The 25,488-nt window shown below is 45.0% G+C and overlaps 1 protein-coding gene across 1 annotated transcript in view; it reads left to right on the top strand.

The window, feature by feature from the left end:
* Window positions 1-791: 791 nt before the first annotated feature.
* SYT13 (synaptotagmin XIII) overlaps window positions 792-25,488 on the top strand; it is an 80,901-nt gene continuing 56,204 nt past the window's right edge. The window contains exon 1 of the mRNA XM_006865039.1: window positions 792-1,018. Within this exon, the coding sequence (XP_006865101.1) occupies window positions 836-1,018 (183 nt within the window). The 5' untranslated portion in view covers window positions 792-835. The remainder of the gene's footprint in view (window positions 1,019-25,488) is intronic.

Here is a 25,488-nt window from a genome sequence, read left to right as displayed (position 1 = left end):
CTTTGTAGGGTAAGCATTGAATTGTAAACCACAAGGTGGGGTGTTCGAGCCCACCAGCCACTCTGCAAGAGACTAGGCATTTTGTTTCCACAAAGATTTACAGACTCAGAAACCCTGACCATGGTTGTTATGAGGAAGGCACTTAACAACAAATCAGCCTGTACTAGAGGTTCAGCTCTAAAAGGGATACTAACCATATCCTCGAATCCTATTATGACGCTGTGGGTTAATGTGCCAGACTGCAAAGCTGTTTGAACTGCAAGGTCAGCGGTTCAAGCTCACCAGCTGCTCCTCAGAAACCCTATTCAGGGTCACTATGGGTCCGAACTTAACAATAACATCCTTGTGACCCTCTTCACCAGGACTACACACCAATTCCTCCAGCTGCCTGCCCCTCTGCTCCAGAGGAAATGCCTGAGTTAGGAGACCACAAAGTCCTGCTTTGTATGGTTTTGTGTTGCACACACTCTCAAAGCCTCCTTGGCCCAAACCTGAGGGAAAAAAGGGTGGACAGATGGCTGTTACTTTGGTAAAATGACCTCTACCCTGACGGACCCTGCAGCTGTGGGTTCGAGCCCTGATTTGCCTGCTAACACACAGTTTGACCTCCACCAGCTGGTGCCCTTTTTGGACACAATTGTCCTGTACATACAGGTTGAAGAATGGCTCGGGCTCCTTTGGGTGGGGGGTACGGTCACATGTCGGCGGGAGGGGGTGGTTGGTTGACGTGGTGTGGAGCCCGCGCAGCCAGCCTCCTCCTCTGACGTCCCAGCGCTGCCCGCCCTGCCGCGGCGGGAGCCTCAGCTCGCGGGATCGGGGCGCTGCCGGCGGCACCATGGTGCTGTCGGTGCCGGTGATCGCGCTGGGCGCCACGCTGGGCACGGCCACCAGCATCCTCGCGCTCTGTGGGGTCACTTGCCTGTGCCGCCACATGCACCCCAAGAAGGGGCTGCTGCCGCGCGACCGGGAACCCGACCCTGAGAAGGCAAAGCCGGGCGTCCTCCGACCTGCCCAACAGGTGAGCGGGGGCGTCGCCGCGGGCCGCCAGGGACTGCGGGGAGTGGCGGGGACCCTTTTAAGGTACGCGACAGAGTCTGGTGGGGAGGGGACTGCGGACGTGCCGGAGGACCGTCAGAGGGGACCGAGAAGCCTGGGGGAGGGGTGGTCGTGGGGTGTAAGGGGGGGGGGCGCCTGGTTCGAGGAGTGGGGAGCAGCGAGGTCAAAAGACCAGAGTCAGGGGACTTGGAAATGGGGCTGGGAGGACAGTGTGGGGATGTGCAGGGGTGGGAGGAGAGGGGGATGGAGGCCTGAGGGAAAATGGGAGGGGAGCGGAGACCACGGAGGGGATTGTGAGGGTTTGGGGAGACCAGGAGAGGAATTGTGGAGTATGGGAGCATGCAGAATTGGGGGGAAGAGGAAAGGGGATTGTGAGAGAGAAGACAGAGGTGGGGGTTGTGGGCTGTTTCTCACCAATCTCGGAATAAATACTACACTTAGCTGAGAAGGAGCCAAACCTCTGGAAGCCAGTGGGGAGCTGGGGCGGGAGCAGCAGCTGCCCATGGGTGTTGGGGATCCATGGGGCAGACCTGCAGGGGTGTCTGGAATCAGGAGAGCTAGCTGAAATCCTGGAGCTTCTGAAGGACCGACCCTACCCCTTCCCATCAGCCCCAGGCTCCAGTTAGCCAGAGGGGTTTCTGTGATACTCTCCCCCTCCCCCAAATATTCCTGGGGACCAGAGGGCTTTAGTGACATGAATTTGCTTGTTTCCAGAGCCCCCTTTGGGGGGAAATCGGAGTGTTCCCCGTTGTACGGTGCAACAGAAGGCATCTGAGACAGAGGTTTAGAAGGACTTCCCTCTAGAGGCTCTGAACTCTAGGATGTCTTCCAAACAGGAAGGGAATGCAGAACGGCTTTGTTGAAGTCCAAGAGTGATTTGAAGAAGGTTGGCCTTTGGACAGAGGCATGACTTCCTAGGGCTCCTGAAACATCTTACAGTTTCATGTTGTTGTTGTTAAGTGCCATCAAGTCAGTGGATTCAGACTCATAACAACCCTGTATGGGGTTTCCAAGCGTGTAAATCTTTGTGTGAGCAGAAAGTCTCATCTTTCTCCTGAGGAATACCTGCTGGGTTTAAAAGGCCAACCTTGTAGTTAGCAGTCCAGTACTTTTAGCTTCAGGTTGCTGCTAAGTGTCATTGAGTTGGTTCCGACTCAGTCACCCTGTGTTGGGTTTCCAAGGAGTGGCTAGTGGGTTTGTACTGCTGCTGACCTTGTGGTTCACAGTCCAGCGCTAATCCTGCAAGGCCACACCAGGACTTTGTACTGACTCTGAAACACTCTGACTCCGCCTTCCCTTTGCCCATCAATTATTCAGGGACTCCAGGGCCCAGATGTGGGGCCTGTGTCAGTCATTGTATAGAGAGAATGAAAAGCAAATGGCTTCTGTCCTTGAGGCATTTACAATTCAAGAAAAGTGACATGGACTCAGGCAGAAATAGAAGCTGGACGTGGACGTGGACGAGGAATGATCTGGTAATGGGAGTGGTGGGCTCCCCACAGGCAGGGATGAGCCATCCTTTGCTGAGGGTGGACTCAGACCGCCCAACCTTTGGCACCTGACAAACAGCCCACCTCTGCGGTTCATAGTGGAGGCTTTCCAGAGAGAGCCTGGGGAAGGAAGTGGTGGAAATGACCTCTAAGAACCCGTCCAGCTTTTTGTCTTATTGACTACCGATTACCCACACAATAGCCACGGACCTGTTAAAGACAAACCGGATTGTGCCTCTCCCTGCTTCGAATCTTCCATAACTTCCTACTAAGATTGGAATAAATAATAGCACACCATTACACAGTATGAACTCTGTGCTTTATTCTTCTTAACACATTTAATCGTCTCAACAACCCAATAACAAAGATCTACTTTAAATTGGATCCCAATTTAAAGATGAGTAAACTAAGGCTCAGAGATGGCAAATAACTTGCCTGATGCCACACAGCTAGAGATGTTTTAGAGCCAGATTCTAGCCAGGCTGGTCTGGTCCCAGAGTTCGTGCTACTAGCTGCTTCACTACACTGCCTCACCTGCTTGGTCTGGCAGATGCCAAGTTCATGCCAATTTCCCCTTTATCACTATTTCAACTCCCTGGATTTAGGGTGTTTCTTAGAAGGCACCAAACTTTCCTGCCTCTGCACCTCCCATACTATTTTCCTCTGGCTTTTCACACAAACCGCCCCTTCTCATAGTTCAGATCACTTTCTGGTTAAACATCACTTTCCTCAGGCAAAATTTTGCCACATGTGTGATAAGGATCCCTGGTGGAACATTGGTTATGCACTCAGTTGCTAACCAAAAGATTGGTGAGTTGCTCTGCAGAAGAAAAGATCTGGTGATCTTCTCCTGTAAAGATTTTAGCCTAGGGACACTATAGGACAGATCTGTTCTGTCCTGTTGGGTCCCTATGAATCAGAATTGACTTGATGGCACACAACAATAATGTTGTTGTTGTTAGGTGCTGTCCAATTGGTACTGTCTCCTAGTGACTGTATGCACAACAGAATGAAATACTGCCTGGTCCTACTCCATCCTCACAATTGTTACCACCCTTGAGCCCATCACTGCTGCCACTGTGTGAATCCATGTTGTTGGGGGGTCTTCCTCTTTTTTTCTGACCCTCCACTTTATCAATCATGCTGTCCTTCTTCTCCAGAGACTGGTCCCTCCTGATGATGTGTCCAGACGGTAGTCCACACCTCCTATTAGCCTCAACTGTATTGTTCCAACCAAATCCTTGTATTGCCCTTGTCACCATCTTTCTTATTTGCTGACTTATATAATGAATTCTCTACTCCCCACATTAGAATATAAGGCTCATGACAGTAGGGACTGTACAGTTCCATGCACTGCTTTATTCTTAGCACTTAGCTGGTGCCTGGAATCTAGTATGTTTCTGATAAGAAACTATTGACAAATAAAGGTGTCCTAGCTTCCACCTAGCCAGGGTTGTTGTCTGAGCTCTTTTGTTAAGTGTGGGTAGCGCACATGCCCTGTTTTTGCAGTTCAGTGCTAGCTCAGTAGGAGCACACTCAATATTTTCTGATATATCATACTAACCCATCACCTGATTCCCATGGTGACCAAGGATATGGGTAACCTGGGGCTAAATCTACAGGTGTGAATATGGCGAAGTCACACTGTTGACTCAGCTGCCATTGTGCTCACACAGATTCAGCCATTGACCCAGATCGAGTCAATAGAGAAAAGACAAACACAACTGACATTTCAAAAAAAAAGGAGAGGAGACAGCATTCGGGGCAGCTGGTGACAGCATTGTGGTATGGTACCTGTAACACATGTTAACAAGGAAGGGGGAGCCAGGGAAGGTGCTCTAAGATGTCCCTTAACCAGAGAGGATGGGGGCCTGGGGAGGGGAAGGCAGGAATCTGGATTTCTAGAACAACAGAAGTGTCCCAGATGGTCCACTGAGAAGTGAGTTGTTGTCTGTAGGATAAGGACTTACTGCCAATGTGTTCATCAGTTACTGATTGTACTGCTGGATAAATTCCTTGGATTTGTGAATCTGATTCCCGACCCTGAATGGTTGATTGAAGTTGAAGTTGATGGTGATTTTGAAAACTTTGAAGTTCTTCCCAGGGATTTTTAACCTGGGATCCACAGACACTTCCTCCCCCAAGGAGTCTGTAGATAGAAGTGAAGGGACTCATGATTTTGGATTGGGAAAACAACTTCTTACATCTTTATTCTCACTCATCTCTAACTGAAATTTAGCATTCCCTGTTAGTGGAGTGTAAGCAACAAACTACAGAAGTCCTAACGATACCCGAGATTCTAAATCACAGATATTTTTCTAGCATGCAACAGCTGGTACAGAAACCTCACAATATCTTTTCTGCACATCTCTAATTCTTAACGATGGTACTTATTAAATCCTGTTATGTTATGAATTAATAAGTTGCCTTTATTAGGTATTCTTTTGTAGTTATATGCCTTTTATAGTCTGCTTTTTAAAATACTCTGAGGTGTAGACAGGCTTCTGACAGCTAAAGGAATCCACAGCACATCAAAAAGGGAAGTGCGACAGGGTGGAAGCTCTCCGTCATTTGTCACCTTCTAGTCTTCCAGCTGCTTTCAATTCATACCTCTTCTTTGCCATGTCTACGTATACACTCTTAACCCTTTATCCTGCTTCCTCAGCCAATCCCTGGACCTTTGCCCCTCTACCCTAGTCCAGCAGGACTCCCCGGGACCCCCCTGTTGTCAACCCATCTTTCCAAGCTGAATTACTCTACAGTGGTCTGGTCTCCTGAGCAAGGAGACAGAGCGAGGATTGGTTATCTTCTTTTCCCTGCTCATTCTGAATGCAGTAGTGACAGACAATAGCCCACTCCTGGAATTGCCTTTTTTCACTTGTCTGCATCAATGGCCACTTACTCCTCTTCTGGGTCCTTTTGGAGGAAGCCCTCTTTTTATGGCCAATATAAATAACTAGATGGAATGCTGGGTGGTACAAAGGGTTAGTTTGCTCACCTGATAACTGAAAGGTTGGAGGTTCGAGTTCACCCAGAGGTACCTCAGAAGAAAGGTCTGGCAATCTACTTCGGAACAATCAGCTATTGAAAGCCCAGTGGAGCACAGTTCTACTCGGACACACATGGATTGCTATGAGTCATAGGCCTCCCACTGCTATTACTTGTTGTTGTTGTTGTTAAGTGCTGTCAAGCCACTTCTGACTCATAGCAACCCTGTATAGGGTTTCCGAGGAGCAACTGGTGAATTTGAACCACCAGCCTTGCAGTTCAAACTGACCTTGAGGTCTAGTGCTTATCATATGGTGCCACCACACTGCTACTACTACCAACTTAAACAACCTTATCCCCTCCCATCACAGCAGGGCAGAGAGAATGGTGTTAGATGAAACACAAATAGATACGTTGCAGGTTTTGTATCAGTAAGTCTGAGTTTGTATCTGACACTCTATATACAGTGAGGCGTCGTTTCTCTCAAAGGGCAGGTAGCATGTCTTTGGTTTTCACTGTTTCCCTGGCAATATGCATGCGATGTTGGCTGAGTGTGTGATAGCTCTTCTGTAGCTATAGTCAGAATCTCAGAATCGGTCTGTCATATTGTGATGCAACATTGGACCAAAGAGAATAGACACAAAAGAGCACAGATTGTTACATTTTCATGTGTATACGGTTTAAAGCCTTGGATGGGGTTGAGGTGATAACTGAGAGGTGAAGGAACAGTTAGGCTTTTAGTCCTGCGCTCCTCTTATTAAGAGAAAACTCCATTAAGCTCGATATTGATGATTTGTGTGCTTTTCTGTATGTGGTTGGACTTTGAGGGGAGTGGTGGTTCGGTGATCGAATTCAACGTCCAGCCAATGTACCTATGCACCACTGCCACTCTTGTTTCCATGATGCTATGATGCTAAGTGGGGGGGTGATGCTTTGGGATAAGCACTGGACTGTAAACTACAAAGTCTGCAGTTCAAACCCATCAGCCTCTCCTCAGAAACCCTATACAGGGTTGTAATGAGTCAGAACCAAGTCAATAGCACTTAACAACAACAATGATGCTAAACCGTGTTCAGTGGAACTTCCAGATGAAAAGAGACTAGGAATAAAGGTCTGGTGATCTACTTCCAAAAATGGTTGGGTCTGCAATGAATTATGGGAAGGGCACAGGACCAGGCAGTGTATCATTCGATTCATTGTTCAGGAGCCAACATGAATCGGGGGTGGAGACATGAGTCAGGTACTGACTCGATGGATGGATGGCAGGTCACAACAATAAATGATCGATGGCTGTCATATTGTGAATATTAATATAGAATCAGTCAAATATTTTTATCACTAGGAGACTTTGGGACTATGTTAAAGAGATGTGGTTGTCTTGTTGTGAACCAGCTCCCAGACTCTGTTTGCTTTTCTGTTACTCCTGGGGCCACTTCCTACAGCATTAAAGACTCCTCTTTGGGACTGGTAACTTGAGATCATCACTGTGGCCCCAGTAACCAGCCCTTCGGTCCTTTCTTCTCCTTATCAGACGTTTACAGCAGCAGCTTCTCAGATAATGTGCCTTTAGTTCCCACTTGTATGAGTGAGGATGGACCAGAGATAGACCAGATGCTGTGTTTCATTAGTTAATTACTTCATTCATTAAAGCTTAATGAGAACATACTAGGCACTTGTTAAATGTTCTTGTTAAATGCCCTTGAGTTGTTTCCAACTCATAGCAACGCTATTTATGTACAATGGACTGACCCACCCGGGGTCACCTCACAAGTATTGCTGTATATTTGGGCCCATTGTGGTAGCTCCTATGTCAGTCCATCTCATTGAGGGTCTTTTTCACTGACCCTCTACTTGGCTAAAGGAGCCCTTTTGGCTGCTGTGGATTAGGCATTGGGCTGCTACCCATAAAGTTGGAGGTTCAAATCCACCAGCCACTCTGAGGGAGAAAAATAAGGCTGTTTGTTCCCGTGAAGATTTATAGTTTCCGAAATCCTGACTATATTGGGTCACTATGAGTTGGAATTGATTCGATGGCAGTATGGTTGGGTTTTGGTTTTCTATGCTGTCAAGCATCATGTCCTTTTGGTACAACAATGAAAGCACAGGCTTACCTTCATGAGAAGTGGGGAGACAGATTGTGAACTTGAAGGTGTTAACAGTGCTGATGTTCTGGAGGACACCCTCAGCAGGGCATGCTCATCTTCAGTCCAAGGGACAATTTTCTCCAGTTGGATGACCTTCTTGGCTTTTCTCCTGAGGCCCCCTGTAAACTCCAGAGTCCCAGGAGGCTCCATGAATTTCTAATCCCACTCCTGGAACAGATTTGACTCTGGGCTTCAATAAAGTCTAATCTCTCTGAATTCTCATCCTTTAGAAGTATTCATTTCTCAGCTTCCTACTGAATGCTATCCTGGAGATTAAACTCTACCATTCATAGAAACATAAAAATAAATCCATGTCTATAGAACAATAAATAAATGATCAAATAGCTACCATTTCTTGAGCTCTTTCTATGTGCCTGGCACTGTTCTAAGTAGTTTAAACATATTAACTCATCTAATTGTCACAATAACCTCATGAGATATGCACAATTACTATCTTCATTTACAGATGGGAACAAGAAACACAAAGAGCCTAAGTCACTTATTCAGTTGTTGTTTGTTATTGTTAAGTACCATTGAGTTGGTTCCAACCCATAGCGACCCTGTAAAGGGATTGCGAGGAGCGGCTGGTGAGCCTGAACTGCTGGCTTTGTGGTTCAAACCGACTTTGCAGTCCAGCGCATTAACCCACAATGCCACAGCAGGACTCCTTAGTCGGTAGTAGAGCGGGTCTGGTGCTAAAGTCCACATTTTTGACCACTGGGCTAGAAATCAAAAGAAAAAAACAGTCAAAATTGTACCTGAGCCATAGTTTTTCCATTGATATGCTATTAATGGGACTCCTGGTGTGGTGCTGTAGGAGCAGACTGAACTGTGAACCGCAGAATTGACAGTTCAAACCTCAGAAACCCTTTTCCAGGATCACTCTGAGTCAGAACTGACTCGGCTTAACAATAACAATATTATAAATCTGTCTGTGAATTTGCATTTGTGTAGAGCAGCCTCAGAAACCTTTCCTGGAGCTTTAGATTGCTTCTCTGCCTCTTAAGTCCAACACTGTTTAGGCTATGATGCAGCCTGAGGACCTTCCGGAGAGATTTGACATAGTAAAAATGTTTGGGTTGGTTGCTTAGCAACGTGGAAGACAGTAAGAATTTTTCATCAACAAATTTGCATAGAGTATCTCAGGGACATGAACACACACACCCGCTGGAAATAGTCCCACTGTGGAACCCTATGCCCATATCCCTCAATCCTTCCCTCACTGCAGGTCCCAGAACTGGGACTTCTCCCCTTCCCCACTTTCTCCTCTTGGTGCAGCAAATAGACAATCCAGGTGCATGACTCTCCTCTCAAGGCAACTGAAGATTCACCAGCACCTTCCATTAACTCCAGCAGAAAACATCACTGCATCCTTGAGAACTTTCAACCAGGTTAGGGTCAAGTGCTTGGGATAACGGAAGAGAAATAGAGAAGCCAATGGACTGTCAGGGAAGAAACAACTGAAAGAAAAATTAGAGGGCAAAGAACAAACAAATCTATGTTGGAAGAAGTATAACCAGAATGCTTCTTAGAAGCCAAGATGGCCAGATTTTGTATCTCATACTTTGGACATATGGTCTGGAGGGACCACTCCCTAGAGAAGGACATCATGCTTGGTAAAGTGGAGGGACAGTGAAAAAAAATCGAAGACCCCCCAGTGAGATGAACTCAAGCATAGTAATAATTGTGAGGACAGTGCACGGCTGGGTGGTGCTTCATTCTGTTGTACTTACTGTTGATATGAGTCAAAACCAACTCAACAACACTTAACAATAATGATCATGGCAGAGATAGAGGAAGGGATGAGACCAGTAGGATAAGGAAACATCAGACCCAGAAAGCAAAAAGGAGAAAAGATAGAACTGAACATCCCTGAGCCAGAGTCAAACGAGAGAAATCAGAATCAAAGTAGATGCTCCACTTACATACTTACTCTTCATACTCTCTGCACTGCAATCAGCCACTCCACGCCCATTTCTAGTCCATGGCTCTGTACTTAGTCTTCCTCAGCATATTTCTTGACAACAGACAGTGGGGAATCCCTGTTTTGAAGATAGAGACAGATTCAAGAACTAAGAGATTCTATAATTAGTCCAGTGCTTATCCTGCAGCACCACACCAGGACTCCAGCTACCTAATGTTGTTGTTGTTAAGTACCAGCAAGTTGGTTCCGACTCATAGCGACCCTGCATAGGGTTTCCAAGGAGTGACTGGTGAACTTGAACCGCCAACTTTGTGATTCAACCCAAACTTGCTGTCCAGCGCATTATCCTGCAGCGCCACCTTATAGGCTTAAAGCACTGGACTGCAAAGTCAGGGGTTCAAACCTACCAGCCACTTTTCAGAAGCACTGTATAGGGTCGCTATGAGTCGGACGGAACCAATTTGATGGCACATGACCAACGACAGCATAGGTTGTTAGTGTTATGTGGAGTTGTCAGTTGCTGTCAAGTTAATTCTAGCTCATGGTGACCCCACATGTGCATAGTAGAGCAGTTCTATAGGGTTTCCAAGGCTGTGACCTTTCAAAAATGGACCACCAGAACTGTCACATAGTCACGTCTGGGTAGACTTAAACTTAAACCTTTCAGTCGGAAGTCGAGCGCGTCAGTTGTTCAGACATCAGACATTTATTAATGCCTCGGTGACACGCTGAGCCATGCACTTCCAGTACAGAGCACACAGTTCTCGCCTAAGCTTTAGATAGTAACAAATACAGGCTCTCGTATTTTAAATACGTGTTCGTAACTTCCAACTTGTGGAACCAAAATGTGTTGTCTGATTCAAGTGCCTATTAGAAGGACCCCATGTGGGCACACCAAGTAATTGTTCAATTGTTGTGGAGTCCCACAAGACGAGTGGCTTGTGAGGCAGTTCTGACTCAGTTGTCCCACTGCTCTGTCCTTTAAATGTGTCACCATTATCACGGTCACATGCCCACCCTCTGACCCCCAATCTACTTCATCCATGTACCTGGGGTCCCTAAAAATCCAAGCCCACTGAGGTAGTTAGTACATGTAGTATCTTTAAATGTCATTCTATGTAGCATTTTTAATGTCGTTTCCTAATATTGTTACAGTGCTGTGTGGCGATGGGAGGTGTCAGTGTGGGATCCTCTGAGGATCTCACTGCATGCTAACTAATTAGGTCAAGGGTTTGTAATTGCTTTATAATACGGGAAAGTCCTGGGGGTTTGGTGTAGCGTGTTTAAGGGATATTTCAGGAATCTCTTTGGGGTTTTGGGATGAACTTGGGACATATTCTGAAATTCATTCTCCAGTATGTTTCCAGGAACAGATTAGATTAAAATAATGAGAGGTAGTTACATAAATGAATTTGAATAAGAAAAAAAAAAGAGGACTAGGGTTCTATGAGAATCCTAGATGAGTCTTAATCCATCTGGCATAGATTTAGGCTATTTTAGCATATTTAATTGACCTTTCTCCACCTTTATGGGTTGAATTGTGTCCCCTCTTCCCCCACCGCACAATATGTTGAAGCCCTAACTTCTATAAATGAGCTCTTGTTTGCAAATAGAGTTTTTCCTCTTTTGGTATGTTAATGAGGCCATATCCACTAAGGTGGGCCCTAAATGTAATCCTTTGGAGTGGTGGGTTATAAAGGGGAGTATGGACACAGACAGACACACAGGAGGTGACACCATGTGAGGAGGGAGGCGGATGTATCTATAAACAGCAAAGGAATGCCTAAGACTGTTGGCAGCCACCAGAAACTAGAGGCCAACAGAAGGGATCCCTACCAAGATCCTCATTTGGTCTTTGAGCCTCCAGAACTGTAAGAAAAGAAATGTCTGTAGTTTAAAGCCACTGCTCTGTGGTGTTTTTGCAAGGGCAGCACTAGTACATTGAGACACCCACCTCCACTCATTTAGTCCAAGCCATTGTTTTCCCTCCTGGATGAAAGGATTAGGGCTGAGCAGATAGAAGTGCCCAGAGAGGGGCAATGTTGAATGAATGAGTAGATGACTGAATGGAGAGTTGAATGGGGGTGAAAAAGCGGAGGGGCTGCTGCAGTGCTAGAAGCAGGGCAGGGGAAACTGAGCTTGCTGAAGAATCTCTAGTCCCCTGTAGTGGCATCTCAAGGAATCAAGATAAATGTGGTTGCTTCATCTTCTATTGGCTTCCTGTCCTTCATGTCTCTGTTTACCTGGCGCACATTGGAGAGAGTTTGAAAAGTCAAGGCCAATGAGTTAATGCCCAAGGATACCTCCTTTTACTTGGAAACGTATCACAAACTGTATAGTTTTGGACTTGCTGCTAAAGAGGGCACTGTTAGACTCCACTGAGTTGGGTCCAACTCACGGTGACCTGATGTATAACAATGAAACGTTGCCTGGTCCTAGGCCATCTTTACAATCATTGGTCTGTGTGAGTCCCTTGCTGTGGCTATGGTGTCAATGCATGTCATTGTGGCTTTCCCTTGCTTTTCTTGACTCTCTACTCTCCCATACACGATGTTTTTTGGCAATTGGTTTTTCTTGATGAGTTGTCTAAAATAATTACGATCTTTGCATCTAAGGATCATTCTGGTTGTATTTCTTCTATGAATGGTATACTGTTGCCTTTAGACGCTGTTGCTTTTAGATTCTGACTCATAGCAAACTTATAGGACAGTCTAGAATTACCTCAGTGTTTTCTAGGTAGTTCTTTATGGGAGGTCTTTCTCCCATGGACACACTGGGTGGGTTTGAACCACCAACCTATCAGTTAGTAGCTGAGCACTTAATCACTGTGCCACCAGGGTTCTCTCAAGATGATAGTGGAGCCTGAATGAGCTCCCACTTAGGAAAGTACCCAATAGGCTCAGCGTTTGGCCACGACTCAAAGTATATTCTAGGAATCTCTGAATCATTTTCTTATTTATCCTTTCCCAAAACAGTGACTTACTTTCCACTACATCTCAGTATATTGATCATAAAACAAACACATGTCTGCTGTTCACTGTGTAGAGGAGAGTTCATGAAGAGTATGTCAGGTGTGAAAGAAAACGGAAGGTTTCTGGAGTCCAGGAAGGAACATGGAAGTTCTACTTCTAGGATATGTTCATTCATTTAAGGAATATTTCTGAGTCCCCTACTGCATGGAAGGCACTGTTAGCACTGGGGACACAACAGCGACAGGCAGCCAACCTCTCCCCTTGTACATTTATACTAGGGGGAGAGGCATTCATCACATGGTACAGTAGCTCAAATGAATATAAAGTTATGACCGGGTTCAAGTGTATGGATGTCAGGGGCCTTCCCAGCAAGTGATTAGTGTTTTGATCTTCAACATTTTTGGAAACCTCTTTTAGTAAAAAATTACACTGAACATAACCGCACTGCCATTGAGTTGATTTGGACTCACAGAGACCCTTGTTGTTGTTAAGTGTCATCAAGTCGGTTCTGACTCATAGTGACCCTATATAGGGTTTCCAAGGAGCAGCTGGTGGGTTTCAACCACAGACCTTGTGGTTTGCAGTCCAGTGCTTATCCTACAGCCCCACACGGGAAGTCCATACAGAGGTGTCCCTACTTTAAGTTATCCACCTTAGATAGCTACATTATTTGTAGATCATTTTTATTATTCATATGAGGAAGTCCTCAACTTTTGGCAGAGTTCCAGTCCAATGATTGCATTGTAAGTTGGTTCTGATGAACATCAAATACCTCATTAAAAAATTTTAAGGCTTTTTTTTATCGTTATTGTTTCTTATTATCAGTATCCTTATAAATCCGATCTTTTTGTGTTTTTTGGTTGAAACATTACATATAAACATCCATGTGAGTGAAGATCTGAGATGGTAACATCAGCAAATTTCGCACTGTAGCATTGTCTGTAGTATATGTGGCATTTGCTAGGTGAAGGATGTTGGGAGTGAGGATTTGGAATGTTCTACGCATTGAGGCATGTGCAAAAGTCCTGTGGCAAGAAGACATAACACATAGGAGGCACTGAGAGAAGGTTGTGTGGGTAGAACATAGAGAACACAGGAGGGAGTGATGTGAGGTGAGGGAGAATGTCACTGACAGGCCCTAATGGGTGACAGCATAGAATTTGGGCTGTGAAAGGACCACCCTGGCTGCTGTATGGAGAGTGGCCTGGATGGGGGAAGAGTTGATGCGGGGAGACCAGGCGGGACGGCCTAGAGGATAGAAATGGTTTGGACTAGGGGGGTATCAGTGCTTTATTGACTAGTTTTTGGATGTTGACTTGGAGAACTTTAGGGATGATGTTTGAGTTTTGTCATTTGCCCATCTGGGTGAAACAGAGAGCACTCCAAAATGACAAATCCATGGACTCATGAGTTCACTTCTGTTCAGTCCAGCGTGAAGAGCCTTTGAGTTATAGCTCCATAAGGTGTCATCTGTGCCTCCTCAGCTCTGGCACTCATAGCACGGGTTTGAGCTGAACATGTGTGATATCTTGAATTTACATGATAATGGCTTTTCTATCCAAAGTCTCCTTTATTTCACCAAATGGTTGAGTTGTTGTTGTTGTTAATTGCCATCGAGTCAGTTCTGACCCATAGTGACCCTGTATAGAGTTTCTGAGGAGCAGCTGGTGAGCTTGAATTGCCAACCTTGCAGTTCAAATGGCTTTGCAGTTTGGTTCATTAACCCACAGCATCACACCAGGACTCCAAATGGTTGAATGGAACCATGCAAATAAGGCATACAGGACTCTAAGGCTGGAATCACATGGCTGAGAGGCTGAAGACCAGAGTGAGGCGTGACTACAGTATGGCAGACAAGAGGCCTTCTTGACTGGAGAACTGCTGTCAGGAAGTTCTTCCCTGGCCAGCCCTCCATTGGTTCCCTCGTAGACCTAGCCTTACTGCCAGGTCGTTAAAATGTTGGTGTCTGGACTTGCTCCTAAGTACCCTCTTCCATCTCACTGCACTCGCTTCCTGGGTGGTCTTAGTCACACTCAACGGTGTGACTGTGACTTTCTACAGGAAGCAAACAGTTGCTTCTCTAATAAATCCTAAACTGTGAGTGTTATTATGAGTTCTGTGTGGTCATTGTAATGGATTATTGAACGCAGATGTGAAGCAGGAGTGTTGTGGGAGGGATGGTTGGTGTCAGAATAGGGTAAAGAAGGTTGTAGGGTGGAAGCAGGTCTGACCTCCATTTCATAGGAATCGGCCTTGGGCTGACTGGAGTTTGATTCTTTTCTCCCTTGTGAAGCCAGGGGAGTCAGACATGGCGCCCACAGGGTTTTTGCAGAATGCATCCTGGTGAATCTCCTGTAGGAAATCATAGTCACACCCTTGAGTGTGACTAAGACCACCCAGGAAGCGAGTGCAGTGAGACGGAAGAGGGTACTTAGGAGCAAGTCCAGACACCAGCATTTTAACAACCTGGCAGTAAGGCTAGGTCTACAAGGGAACCAATGGAGGGCTCGCCAGGGAAGAAGGAGAAAGACCCAGAGGACATCACATAAAGTAGTAATGAGAGATAAGAGCATTTTAAGAGGAAGGGGGCATCCACAGGTGAAAAGTCCAGTAAGGTTTATTATGTTCATAGGAAGTAGACTATAAAGGTTCTTGGTAACCTCGGAGGCACTGAGTGGACTGGTGGAGTCCTTTGAGAATGGGTTGTAGTATGGATGGCAAGTGAGAAAATGAAGACAACAACAGTACAAGTAACCCCTAGGGGATGTTTGGTTACCAAGGGGGTGGAAAGAGCTAATATAGAAGCTGAACAGGGTAAGAAATGAAAGGAATTCTGGGCACATGTAAAGCTGATTGGAATGAGCTTGTTGAGAGAGAATGTGAAATCTTTAAGAGAGGTGGGAGGGGTTGAATATCACTAATTTAAGGCCCCTGCAAATGCAGGTGGAGTCCAAAGCTTTGAGGGAAGGGCATACCTCCTTGCAGAAGGGGATGATGTTCATGAAGGAGTTTGGCATTGTAAAATATGGCACCAACCATTCCTTCCCTGGGCTCAGTAATCCATGGCAACTCAGAGACAATACTCACAGTTATGTGGTTTTTAAGGGAAGTAAACAGGTTACAATTTGGGATCAGAAATGTTCAAGGTGCGATTGTTCCGCTCAGCTGCTGATAAATGCCCATAGGGCACACCACTCCACCATACGCCTCAGCCTGAAGGCAGTAGGCTCTAGCTCTGTGGGTCAGCAAACCAAGCTGCCCCACTTAAGTGTCTGGAAATACTCCATTCTACAAGCAAGCTTCCTGCCCAAAGCCACTCAACTTTACTAGATCCATTAGCTGGGAAGCCCACTGCTCTGTCTCGTGCTCTGGTTCTTGGGTCAGCTGATGCTGCTTCTTCTCTGCCACTTCTCCAGTGTCATGGATTTCTGTCCCTGGGTCGAGGAGGTTCAGCTCACAGAGATCTCAGGGTCCGAATGACCTGCTCCACTCCTGGCTCTTCTACTCTGATGGTAGTGTGATCCCTCCCTTCTGCTTCTGAGATGGTTCATTTTAAACCCATGCTACAGTTTCAAGTTTTTACAATTACAATGAACTCGGCTAACATCCACATGTAATCATGTCATACTATCAGCATCATCTCCCACCTTCTCTTATCAGACCCAGCAGGGCAGAAACATTGTTTTGTGGGAGTTAACGGTCTATGTCTAGAAGAGACTTTAGATAATTCACTACACCACAGATGTGTAGCATAGCAAGATTCTAGGGGGCTTCCATTCTCTTGTTCCCTTTCTCTCAGTGAAGGAAGTCTGTGTAGAGCAGAGCAGAGAAGTTTCAGAATGAGTTGATCAGGAAGAGGAGCTTTGCCAGGTAGGACTGAGAGCCTTGAGGTGGTTGTTGTTAGCTGGTTTTCAGTCAGTCTCCAATTCATGGTGGCCCCATGGGCAACTGACCAAAATGCTGCCCTATCTTGAGATTGGTTGTGACCCATTGGGTTCTCACTGGCTGATTTTCAGCCCTTACTTCCCAATCTTAGTCTCGAAGCTCTGCTGGAACCTGTTTTGTATCATAGCAACAGTCAAGCCTCCTCTGGCACTGGCAGACAGGTGGTGGCTGCACATGAAGTCCATTCACTGGGAGCTGAGCCTGAATCTTCTGCCTGGAAGACTAGAAGTCTACCACGGATCCACCAATGCCTCTGTACAGAGTACAGAGGTCAGTGATGGCGAACTGTGGGACTGATCTGTCCTGTGGAGTGATGGTCCAGCAGAGCAGGGCTCCATCAAGGAGTTTGCACATGGCTTCAGGGAAAAGACTGAGAAGTCAGAGCATCTTTAGAATAGTGACGAAGTATTAGCAACATGGTGGGCAGGGAATCTAATTGGCATCACTTAGGAAGTGGACAAAGGGAAGAGAAGAGAGATGGCCTAAGAGCTGCTGTCAAGCTGACCCCAACTCTTGTTGACCCCCTGTGTGTCAGACTGGAAGTGGGCTCCACAGGTTCTTCAGAGGTTGATTTTTCAGAAATTGATTGTCAGACCTTTCTTCCAGATGCTGCAAATTTTCACTGAGCTGATTTGCACCTCCCAGGGAAGCTGGGCAATGTGCTGCCCCTACATCAGAGGTGACAGACCATCCTCCAGCTCCTTACCAAGGCAGGCAGGGGTCGGTGTCAGAGTGAATGGCTGATGTGGAAGAAAAGTTAATGTGCTTAAAGTTCTTAAGAAGAAGGACAGCTATTTACGGACAGATGAGTCAGCAGCTGGCTGTCAGCAGTCTCCTGCCATGTGGTGTTTCTGGAATTTGCCTTTATTTTAGGAAAACACGAGACTCTAAAGAAGGAACACCTTGAATCTGTAGCCAGTGAAGCAAATTGCAGGAGCAGGGGCTCCTGTCCCTGAGCACAGGGGGGCCTGACTGAAGTGGTGACTGAGAGACCGGAAAGGGGGCAGATACCACAGGTTCTCTCGGCTGCTGCTTGAGATATAGGTACTATCCACAACTCCCTGGCAGAGAACCTTCACGGGGCTGGTGACCTTTTCAGGGGCAGGAAAGGGGGGACTCTTCCAGCCTGCAGCTGAGTTCATGTGACACCTACAGGCCACCTTTGGGAGGCTTCACTAATTGAAACAGTGCATGAAATAGCTGTTGGGTGAATAATGTGTATTGTAATTAAGTTGTCGTGAAAATGGTGATAGTAAAATGACTCTACTTTATGCACCAGATCAGTGGAGGTGCTGAAACACTAGGCTTGCTTGCTGAGAGCCTTGATTGAGGTGGTTGCTGTTAGCTGGGTTGTTGTGACCGTGGGTAGTGACTTAACCTTTCTGTGCCTTTGTGTGACCATCTGTAAACTGTGTCATCGCCTTTGAATTGTTGTGGGGGTCAACTCAGGTACTAGGACGGTGCCCAGAGCATAGTAAGTGCTGAGATGGAAATCATCTTTTTGTTTCTCCAGAGCCATTCTCTGCCACCCCACAGCCCCCGTGCAGCATGGAGAATCTTCCCTCTCTCCTGGCCTCGGTGGGGCTGACCTAAAGAAGGAAATCTGAGGGTGGAGGCAAGTGATGGGGCATTTACTGCTCGGGGGTGCTGCACCCCTCAGCTGAAAGCTTCAGTTTCTTCCAGGTGACCCTTTCTATTTGACCACCCTGTTCTGACTCTGGTAGTCTCTCCTACCCTTTACCCCTTCAGACTAGGGATAATTCTGCCAATTCTGACTCATAGTGACCCTGTGTATGTCAGAGTAGAACTCTGCTCCATAGGATTTTCAGTGACTGAATTTTCAGAAATAGATTGCCAGACGTTTCTTCCACGACACCTCTGGATACTTGAAAACTCTAACTTTCTGGTAAGCAGGCGACTGTGCCGTTTGTACTATCCAGTGACTCCAGGGGTATTACAGAAACTAGCTATTACTGGCCCCAGGGTATTCACAATTCCTTGTTGGTTGCCTTAACTCTCCCACACCTTTGTAAATAGCCCCTTTATGAAACTCTCTTCTGTGACTCCGTTTGAACATGCCATCTGTTCCTGTCCAAGTCCTTGTTGATAGCGTACCCAGTCAATGTTAGCTATCATTACCAACCCTAATCACAGATAATAATACTGGGCATCTCAGGGAATGTGACATCCAGAGGTATGTGTACCAACAGTGATAACACCCTCTATAAAGACAAAGTTGTTAGAAACTGCTTTCGTTTTTCTATTTGATCCAAGATTTGGCGTGACATTTACCAGCTCACAGCTTTTAATATGCATTTACCAAACAGACTCACCTGCAGTAGGAATGAATGGGTTATTCCCATTACAAAAAAGCTTGGAATGGGATACGGAAAGATATTAGATAATGACAGTCATTTGAAGCCAAGTACTCTGATATCAAGGAGCTCTGGTAGCATAGTGGTTACGATTCAGGCTGCGAACCGCAAGGTCAGCAGTTCAAAACCACCAGCTGCTCCGCGGGAGAAAGATGAGGCTTTCTGCTCCCATAAAGATTTACAGCTTCGGACACCCTGTTCAGGGTCGCTATGGGTCGGAACTGACTCGATGGCACTTAACAACAACAACAACTCTGATATCACTGATTTTTCTGTGATGAAATCAGGTTTTTGAGACATTCTATAGACTGTTGAAATGTTGGTCCATGTAATGCAGAAGGAAAATCCAATAGGCTTGCTTGCTGTTTCTAAACAAGGAATGACAACCACACAGATGGGTGATAGTCACCTGCTTTGAATCTGTTGAAATGGCTAACCTGCTGCCCAAACATTGCTGTGGCAATAGAACCCATATGTTTTCTCAGCAAGGGAGACCTGAGAAGTAATAACAAAAACACTGCTTCCTTGATGCAACCCTTTGGATTTCTCCATTTCCCTAGACACTGCCAAATCGTCCTTGGAGAAGTCTCACCATGCATTGCTTCCTCCTGTTTATCTGGACAGCTATTTTCTGTCTTGGTCCCTTGTTCCTTCCCACCTGGATTACTCTCTCCAGAAACAACCTCTTCCATTTCCCTCTTCTTTCGTTCCTGCCACACCTGCTACTTTGATTCACTGGAAACACCACTTTGCTCCTCCCGTTCTCCTACTCAGAAACTGGCCAAGCCTCTCTACTGTTCATAAAATACAAAGGGGCTTCAAAAAGTTTGTGAGAAAAAATTCCATGATCTTTCAAGTCCATTTTCCCACAAACCTTTTGAAGCCCTCTTATAGAATTTGCAATCTTTTGTGTGGCATTCGAGATCTTTGATGGCCTGGCTAACCATTCTTTTATAACTCAATGGTCCCAACTCCAACCTTCCTCTTCAGCAGGATTTCCAGATTTATGGGCCCAAAGTATGCTCGTCTCTGAATCCACATTGCTGCCATCCTCCTCATTAGAGATGCCTTTCCCATCTCTAGACATCCTTGAATGCTGGGCTGAGGGCCCTAATCCAGAGAGCCTTCTCCGATCACGTTGACCAATTTCCTCTTTGGACACTGGTGGTCCACAATCAAGACACTGGCTTTTAAAGACGGTTTTCTATGCTTATCTCTTTCTAAGTATGCATCAGGGATAGCAAATAGTTTTACCTTGCGTATCAAGATCTTACAATTCATAGCTGCTTCCTGGAGCTCTGGGCTCAACAAGCCATGTCTACCAAAGTTTGGCAGTTAAAAAGGTTTTCATCAATTAGTCATGCCTGCTGTGGGCATAGAGCTGCTGGATGATACAAATAGTTAATGCACTAGGCTGCTAAACTGAAGTGTCGGGTCCACTCAGAGATACCTGGGAAGAAAGGCCTTACAATCTACTTCAGAAAAATCAGCCATTGAAAAACCTGTGGAGCACGATTCTACTCAGGCACACATGGGTTTGCCATGAGTAAAAATCAACACAAAGGCAACTGAGCTTTTGTTGGTGGTGGCGATGGCGGTGATGGTTTTGCCATGAGCATAAGGTAGAAGACTTGTAGCATGAGTACTTCCTCTATGCATTTTCCATTTGTGAAATGGCTCATGTCTTCATTATTGGATGGCAACCTTCTTGAGGGCAAGGACCTCTTTGTATCGTCTGTCTATGATGTACAGGGTGGCTGAGTACGTAATTAGTAGTGTGTGCTGATTTTTGTTTGATTGGATAGGAGTTCAATGTGGAGGTGTCATGGATTGAATTGTGAGCCCCGACCTTGCCTCAAAAAAAAAAAAAAAGAGAGAGAGAGAGAGAAATGTCAGCTTGGCTGGACCATGATTCTCAGTGGTTTGACAGTTATATTGAAAATTCTCCCTGATCTAATCTGATGCAATAAAACAATAAGAGGATTAAGTCTGGAGTAAAAACCAAGTCAATCAAATCCACTGCATTTCAGTTGATTCTGACTCATTCTTATTGCTAGATGCCATTGAGTTGGTACCAACTTATAGCGACCCTATGAACAACAGAACAAAACACTGTCCAGTCCCGTACCGGCCTCGCAATCCTAGCCCATTGTTGTTGCCACTATGCCAATCTAACTTGTTGAAGGTCTTCCTCTTTCTCACCAACGCTCCACTTTACCAAACATGATATCCTTCCCCAGGGACTGGTCCTTCAATATGTCTAAAGTATGAGTGATGAAGTCTGGTCATCCTGGTCTCCTAGGAGCATTCTGGCAGTACTTCTTTCAAAACAATTTTGGTAGTTGCTGCTCTTTTGGCAGTCCATGGTACTTTTTTCCAACACCATAACTCAAATGTATTAATTCTTCTAGTCTTCCTTATTCACTGTCCAACTTTTGCATGCATATGAGATTACAGAAAATACCATGGCTTGGGTTAGGCACACCTTCGTCCTCAAACTGACATTTTGTTTGTTAGTGCATTAATTGTTTGTACTGCCCGGCAGCTCTATGCCCACAGCAGGCATGACTAATTGATGAAAACATTTTTAAAGAGGTCTTATTATTTGCCTAAGGCAATAATACATCATTTGATTTCTTGACAGCTGTTTCCATGAGTGTTGACAATTGATCTGAGCAAAATGAAATCTTTGACAACTTCAATCTTTTCCCCATTTATACGAATGCTATTTATTAGTTCAGTAGTAAGGATTTTTGTTTTCTTTACATTGAGGTGCAACCCATACCGAAGGCTGTGGTCTTTGATCTTCATCAGTATTGTAAGTCCTCTGGGCTTTCAGCAAGCACGGTTGTATCATCTGTATATCACAGGTTGTTAGTGAGTCTTCCTCCAATCCTGATGCTACAGTTTTCTTCATATAATCCAGCTTCTCGGAATATTTCCTTAGCACACAGATTGAATAAGTATGATGAAAGGATACAACCCTGGCACACCCCTTTCCGAATTTTCAGTGTTCCCTCGTTCTGTTCTAACAGCTGCCTCTTGATCTATGTACAGGTTCCTCATGAGCACAATTAAATGTTCTGGAATACTCATATTTCGCAATGTTGTATATAACTTGTCATGATCCACACAATCGAAAGCCTTTGTGTAGTCAATAAAGCACAGGTAAACATGTTCCTGATATTCTCTGACGTCAGCAGTGCTATTCCTCATCCCATGTCCTGTTCTGAATCTGGCTTGAACCTCTGGCAGTTCTCTGTCAACGTATGGTTTCAGCCATTTTTGTATTATCTTCAGCAAAATTCTCCTTGCATGTAATACTAATGATATTGTCTGATGATTGTCGTATTCCGTTGGGTCACCTCTCTTTGGAATGGGCACAAATATGGATCTCTTCCAACCAGTTGGCCAGGTAATTGTCTTTAAAATTGCTTGACATAGTGAGTTCCTCCAATGCCCCATTAGTTTGTTGAAAATTTTCAATCTGTAGTCTATCAATTTCCTGTGCCTTGTTCTTTGCCAATGCCTTCAATGCATCTTGGATTTCTTCCTTCGGTATCATTAGCTTTTTTGATCATATGCTACCTCTTGAAATGTTTAAACACTGTGTATTCCTTCCTTCTTCTTTTGATGTTTTCTGCATCATTCAATATTTTACCCATGGACTCCTTTAAGGCTTGAATATTTTCCCTCAGCTTGAGAAATGTTGAGTGTAGTCTTCCCTTTTGGTTTTCTAACTCGTGATCTTTGCACATTTTGTTATAATATTTGACCTTGTCTTCCTGAGCTGACATTTGAAATTTTCTATTCAGCTCTTTTGTCTCCCCATTTCTTCCATTTGATTTAGCATGTCTATGCTGGAGAGCAAGTTTCAGAGTCTCTTCTGACATCTATTTTGGTCTATATCTTCTTGTTTGTCTTCTTAATGACCTTTTGCTTTCTTCCTGTATGATGTTCTTGATGTCATCCCACAACTCTTCTGGTCTTCATTCTTTAGTGTCTAATGCACCAAATCTGTTGTTCAAATGATCTCTAAATTCAGGTGAGATATGATCACGATCATATTTTGGCTCTTGTGGACTTGTTTTCACTTTCTTCAGCTTCAGCCTGGTTTTGAAGATGAGCAATTGATGGTCAGTTTCACCATCTGCCCTTGGCCTTGCTTCGGCTGATGACGTGGAGCTTCCCCCCTCTCATCTCTTTCCAGAGCTATAGTCAGTTTTATTTCTATGTATTTTATCTGGTGAGGTCCATGTGTATCGTCATCTGTGAACAGTTTATAGTCCAACTCATAGCAACCCTGTATCAGGTTTCCCTTTACAGGAGCAGAAAGCCTCCTCTTTCAATCTGAGTAGTTCATGGGTTTGAACTGCCAACTTTGCAGTTGGCAGTCCAGTGCTTTTCCTATAGTCCCACCAGGATTCAATATTGTTACTATTGTTATAATAGTTAAGTGCCATTAAGTTGGTTCCAACTCATAGCAACCATAGGGTTTCCAATGAGTGCCTGGTGGATTTGAATTGCTGACTTTGTGATTAGTAGTGCAGTGCTTACCTTATACCACCACACCAGGACCCCATGCATCACCCTTAATCCAATCATGACTATTATCCAATATAAAGGAAATCCCAGGAGTGTGGCATGCAATACCTGTAAAAGGAGAGAGAAGAGTGAGCAGAGATGGGGGGTGGTAGAGGTGGGAACCTACTACCACCAAGAAAGAAGAGCCAAGAATGGAATGAATCCTTTGGACCTGGGACCCCTGTACTGTAAAGCTCCTAGATCCAGGGGAAGGTTGATGCCAACACAGCCTCAAGGAATGCTGGGTCTACAGATACAGAAAGGAGACAAGGATCTTTCTCCAGAGCTGGAAGTGAGAGCAAATTGCCTTTTAGGGCTGGACTCTGAATTTGGACTTGTAGCCTCCTCAATGGTCAGAAAATAAACTCCTGTTCAGTCAAGCCATCTACTTGCAGTATTTTTGTTACAGCAGCATTAGATAGCTAAAACAGATGGCTTGGGGCATAAAACCAAAATATAAGGGGAATCTAGTAAGGCAGACACTGTCCTGGTTTGAAGCTGTACTTGACATCTTGGTTTGTGTTAAACTTCCAGGTCTTTCCAGATGAGACTTTGATGTGTGTCCCTGGGTCTGCACATCAGAGGGTGACTGTCTTAGTTCGTGGTCCTCTGCACCTTTTCCACTGTGTCACCTTTGATGAATGAGTGTATGCTCAGGCCTGATGGTTCCGCAGGATGCACCTCTCTCTCATACTAAAAAAAGTCACCTCAGAATGCAAATGTGCAAAAGAGGCATTGTTGTAAGGATAGCCTTGACTGCACACTAATTGATTTCAAGATAAGTAGCAAAGTCTCACATTTCTGGGCTCTAACTATTATTTGTATTATATCAGCACAATCATAGGGTTTAAGATTGCTCTCTGAGTCAATGGTTTCCTCATGTATCCAAACATCACAACATGAAAAAGTCTAGAAAATTAACATTTGAACAATTTTTTTTTCAACGTTTCTCTGTAAAATTAAAAAAAAAAAAAACAAATCAAACCAAAGAGCTCATATATTCAATGGGTAATGTCCTAATTCGGAAGCATAAAAACAAAGGGAGAAACCCGATGTTTCCAAAATACATGTTCATTTGACCAGATGGTGGCGAAATTTTAAACTTGATTCGGTAGAATGCTAGTGAACTTGATATGACAGAATACTAGTGAATCCAGGTAAATTTGGGTGTCGTCACATGTGTGACTTCTTATAGACCCAGTTTAGTTCTTCAGTGTCTCCCCTGGGAGTTGTACCTGGCTTTATTACCAGTTTTCACTTGGGGGAGTAGGGTAATTCTGCTTTTGTTTTCTTGGTCCGGAGTCTCTTAGATCCTGGAAGTCTTTCTGAGTAGGCACAGTGAATATAGAACGTGGCTGTCCTCACACAATAACAGGGATAAGGAGACAGCTTTTTCAACAACAACCTATCCTACCAACATAACGTCTTAGAAAAGCAAACATTAAAAATGTGTTGTTATTAAGTGCCATCGGGTTGGTTCCATCTTATAGGGACCTTGCATGAGTAGCAGCTGGTGAGTTCAAAATGCTGAACTTATTATGGTTCAAACCGACCTTGTGGTCTAGTGCTTTAGCCTACAGAGCTATACCATTGCAAATGAGAAACTGAGGTAAACTGTCTAAAGGTTTCAAATGGGCACAGTTTGGTAAGACCCCCCAAAACAAACAAAACCCAAACTCATTACTGTGGGGTTGATTCCTACTCATGGCTAACCTCATGTATTACAAACCATATGGGTTTGTGGGGTGTTTTTTTTGGGAGGGGGCGCTATAATGGTGTAGTGGATTACATGCTGGGCTGTTAACCACAAGATCAGCAGTTTGAATCTACCAGTCACTCAACAGCAACAACAAATCTTTATGGGAAGCAGATCACCAGGCCTTTCTTCTGCAGGGCCCATGGCTGGGTTTCAACCACTAACCTTCAGATGAGTGAAAACTGTGTGACCAATATTAAACTTGTGGCTCCATGTCACACACTTTATTGATGATGCAAGGCCTAGATACTCTT

This window comes from Chrysochloris asiatica, unplaced genomic scaffold (assembly GCF_000296735.1).
Source record: "Chrysochloris asiatica unplaced genomic scaffold, ChrAsi1.0 scaffold00075, whole genome shotgun sequence".
In the NCBI taxonomy this organism is placed as follows: Eukaryota; Metazoa; Chordata; class Mammalia; order Afrosoricida; family Chrysochloridae; genus Chrysochloris; species Chrysochloris asiatica.
This window is presented reverse-complemented; position numbering and strand designations above follow the sequence as displayed.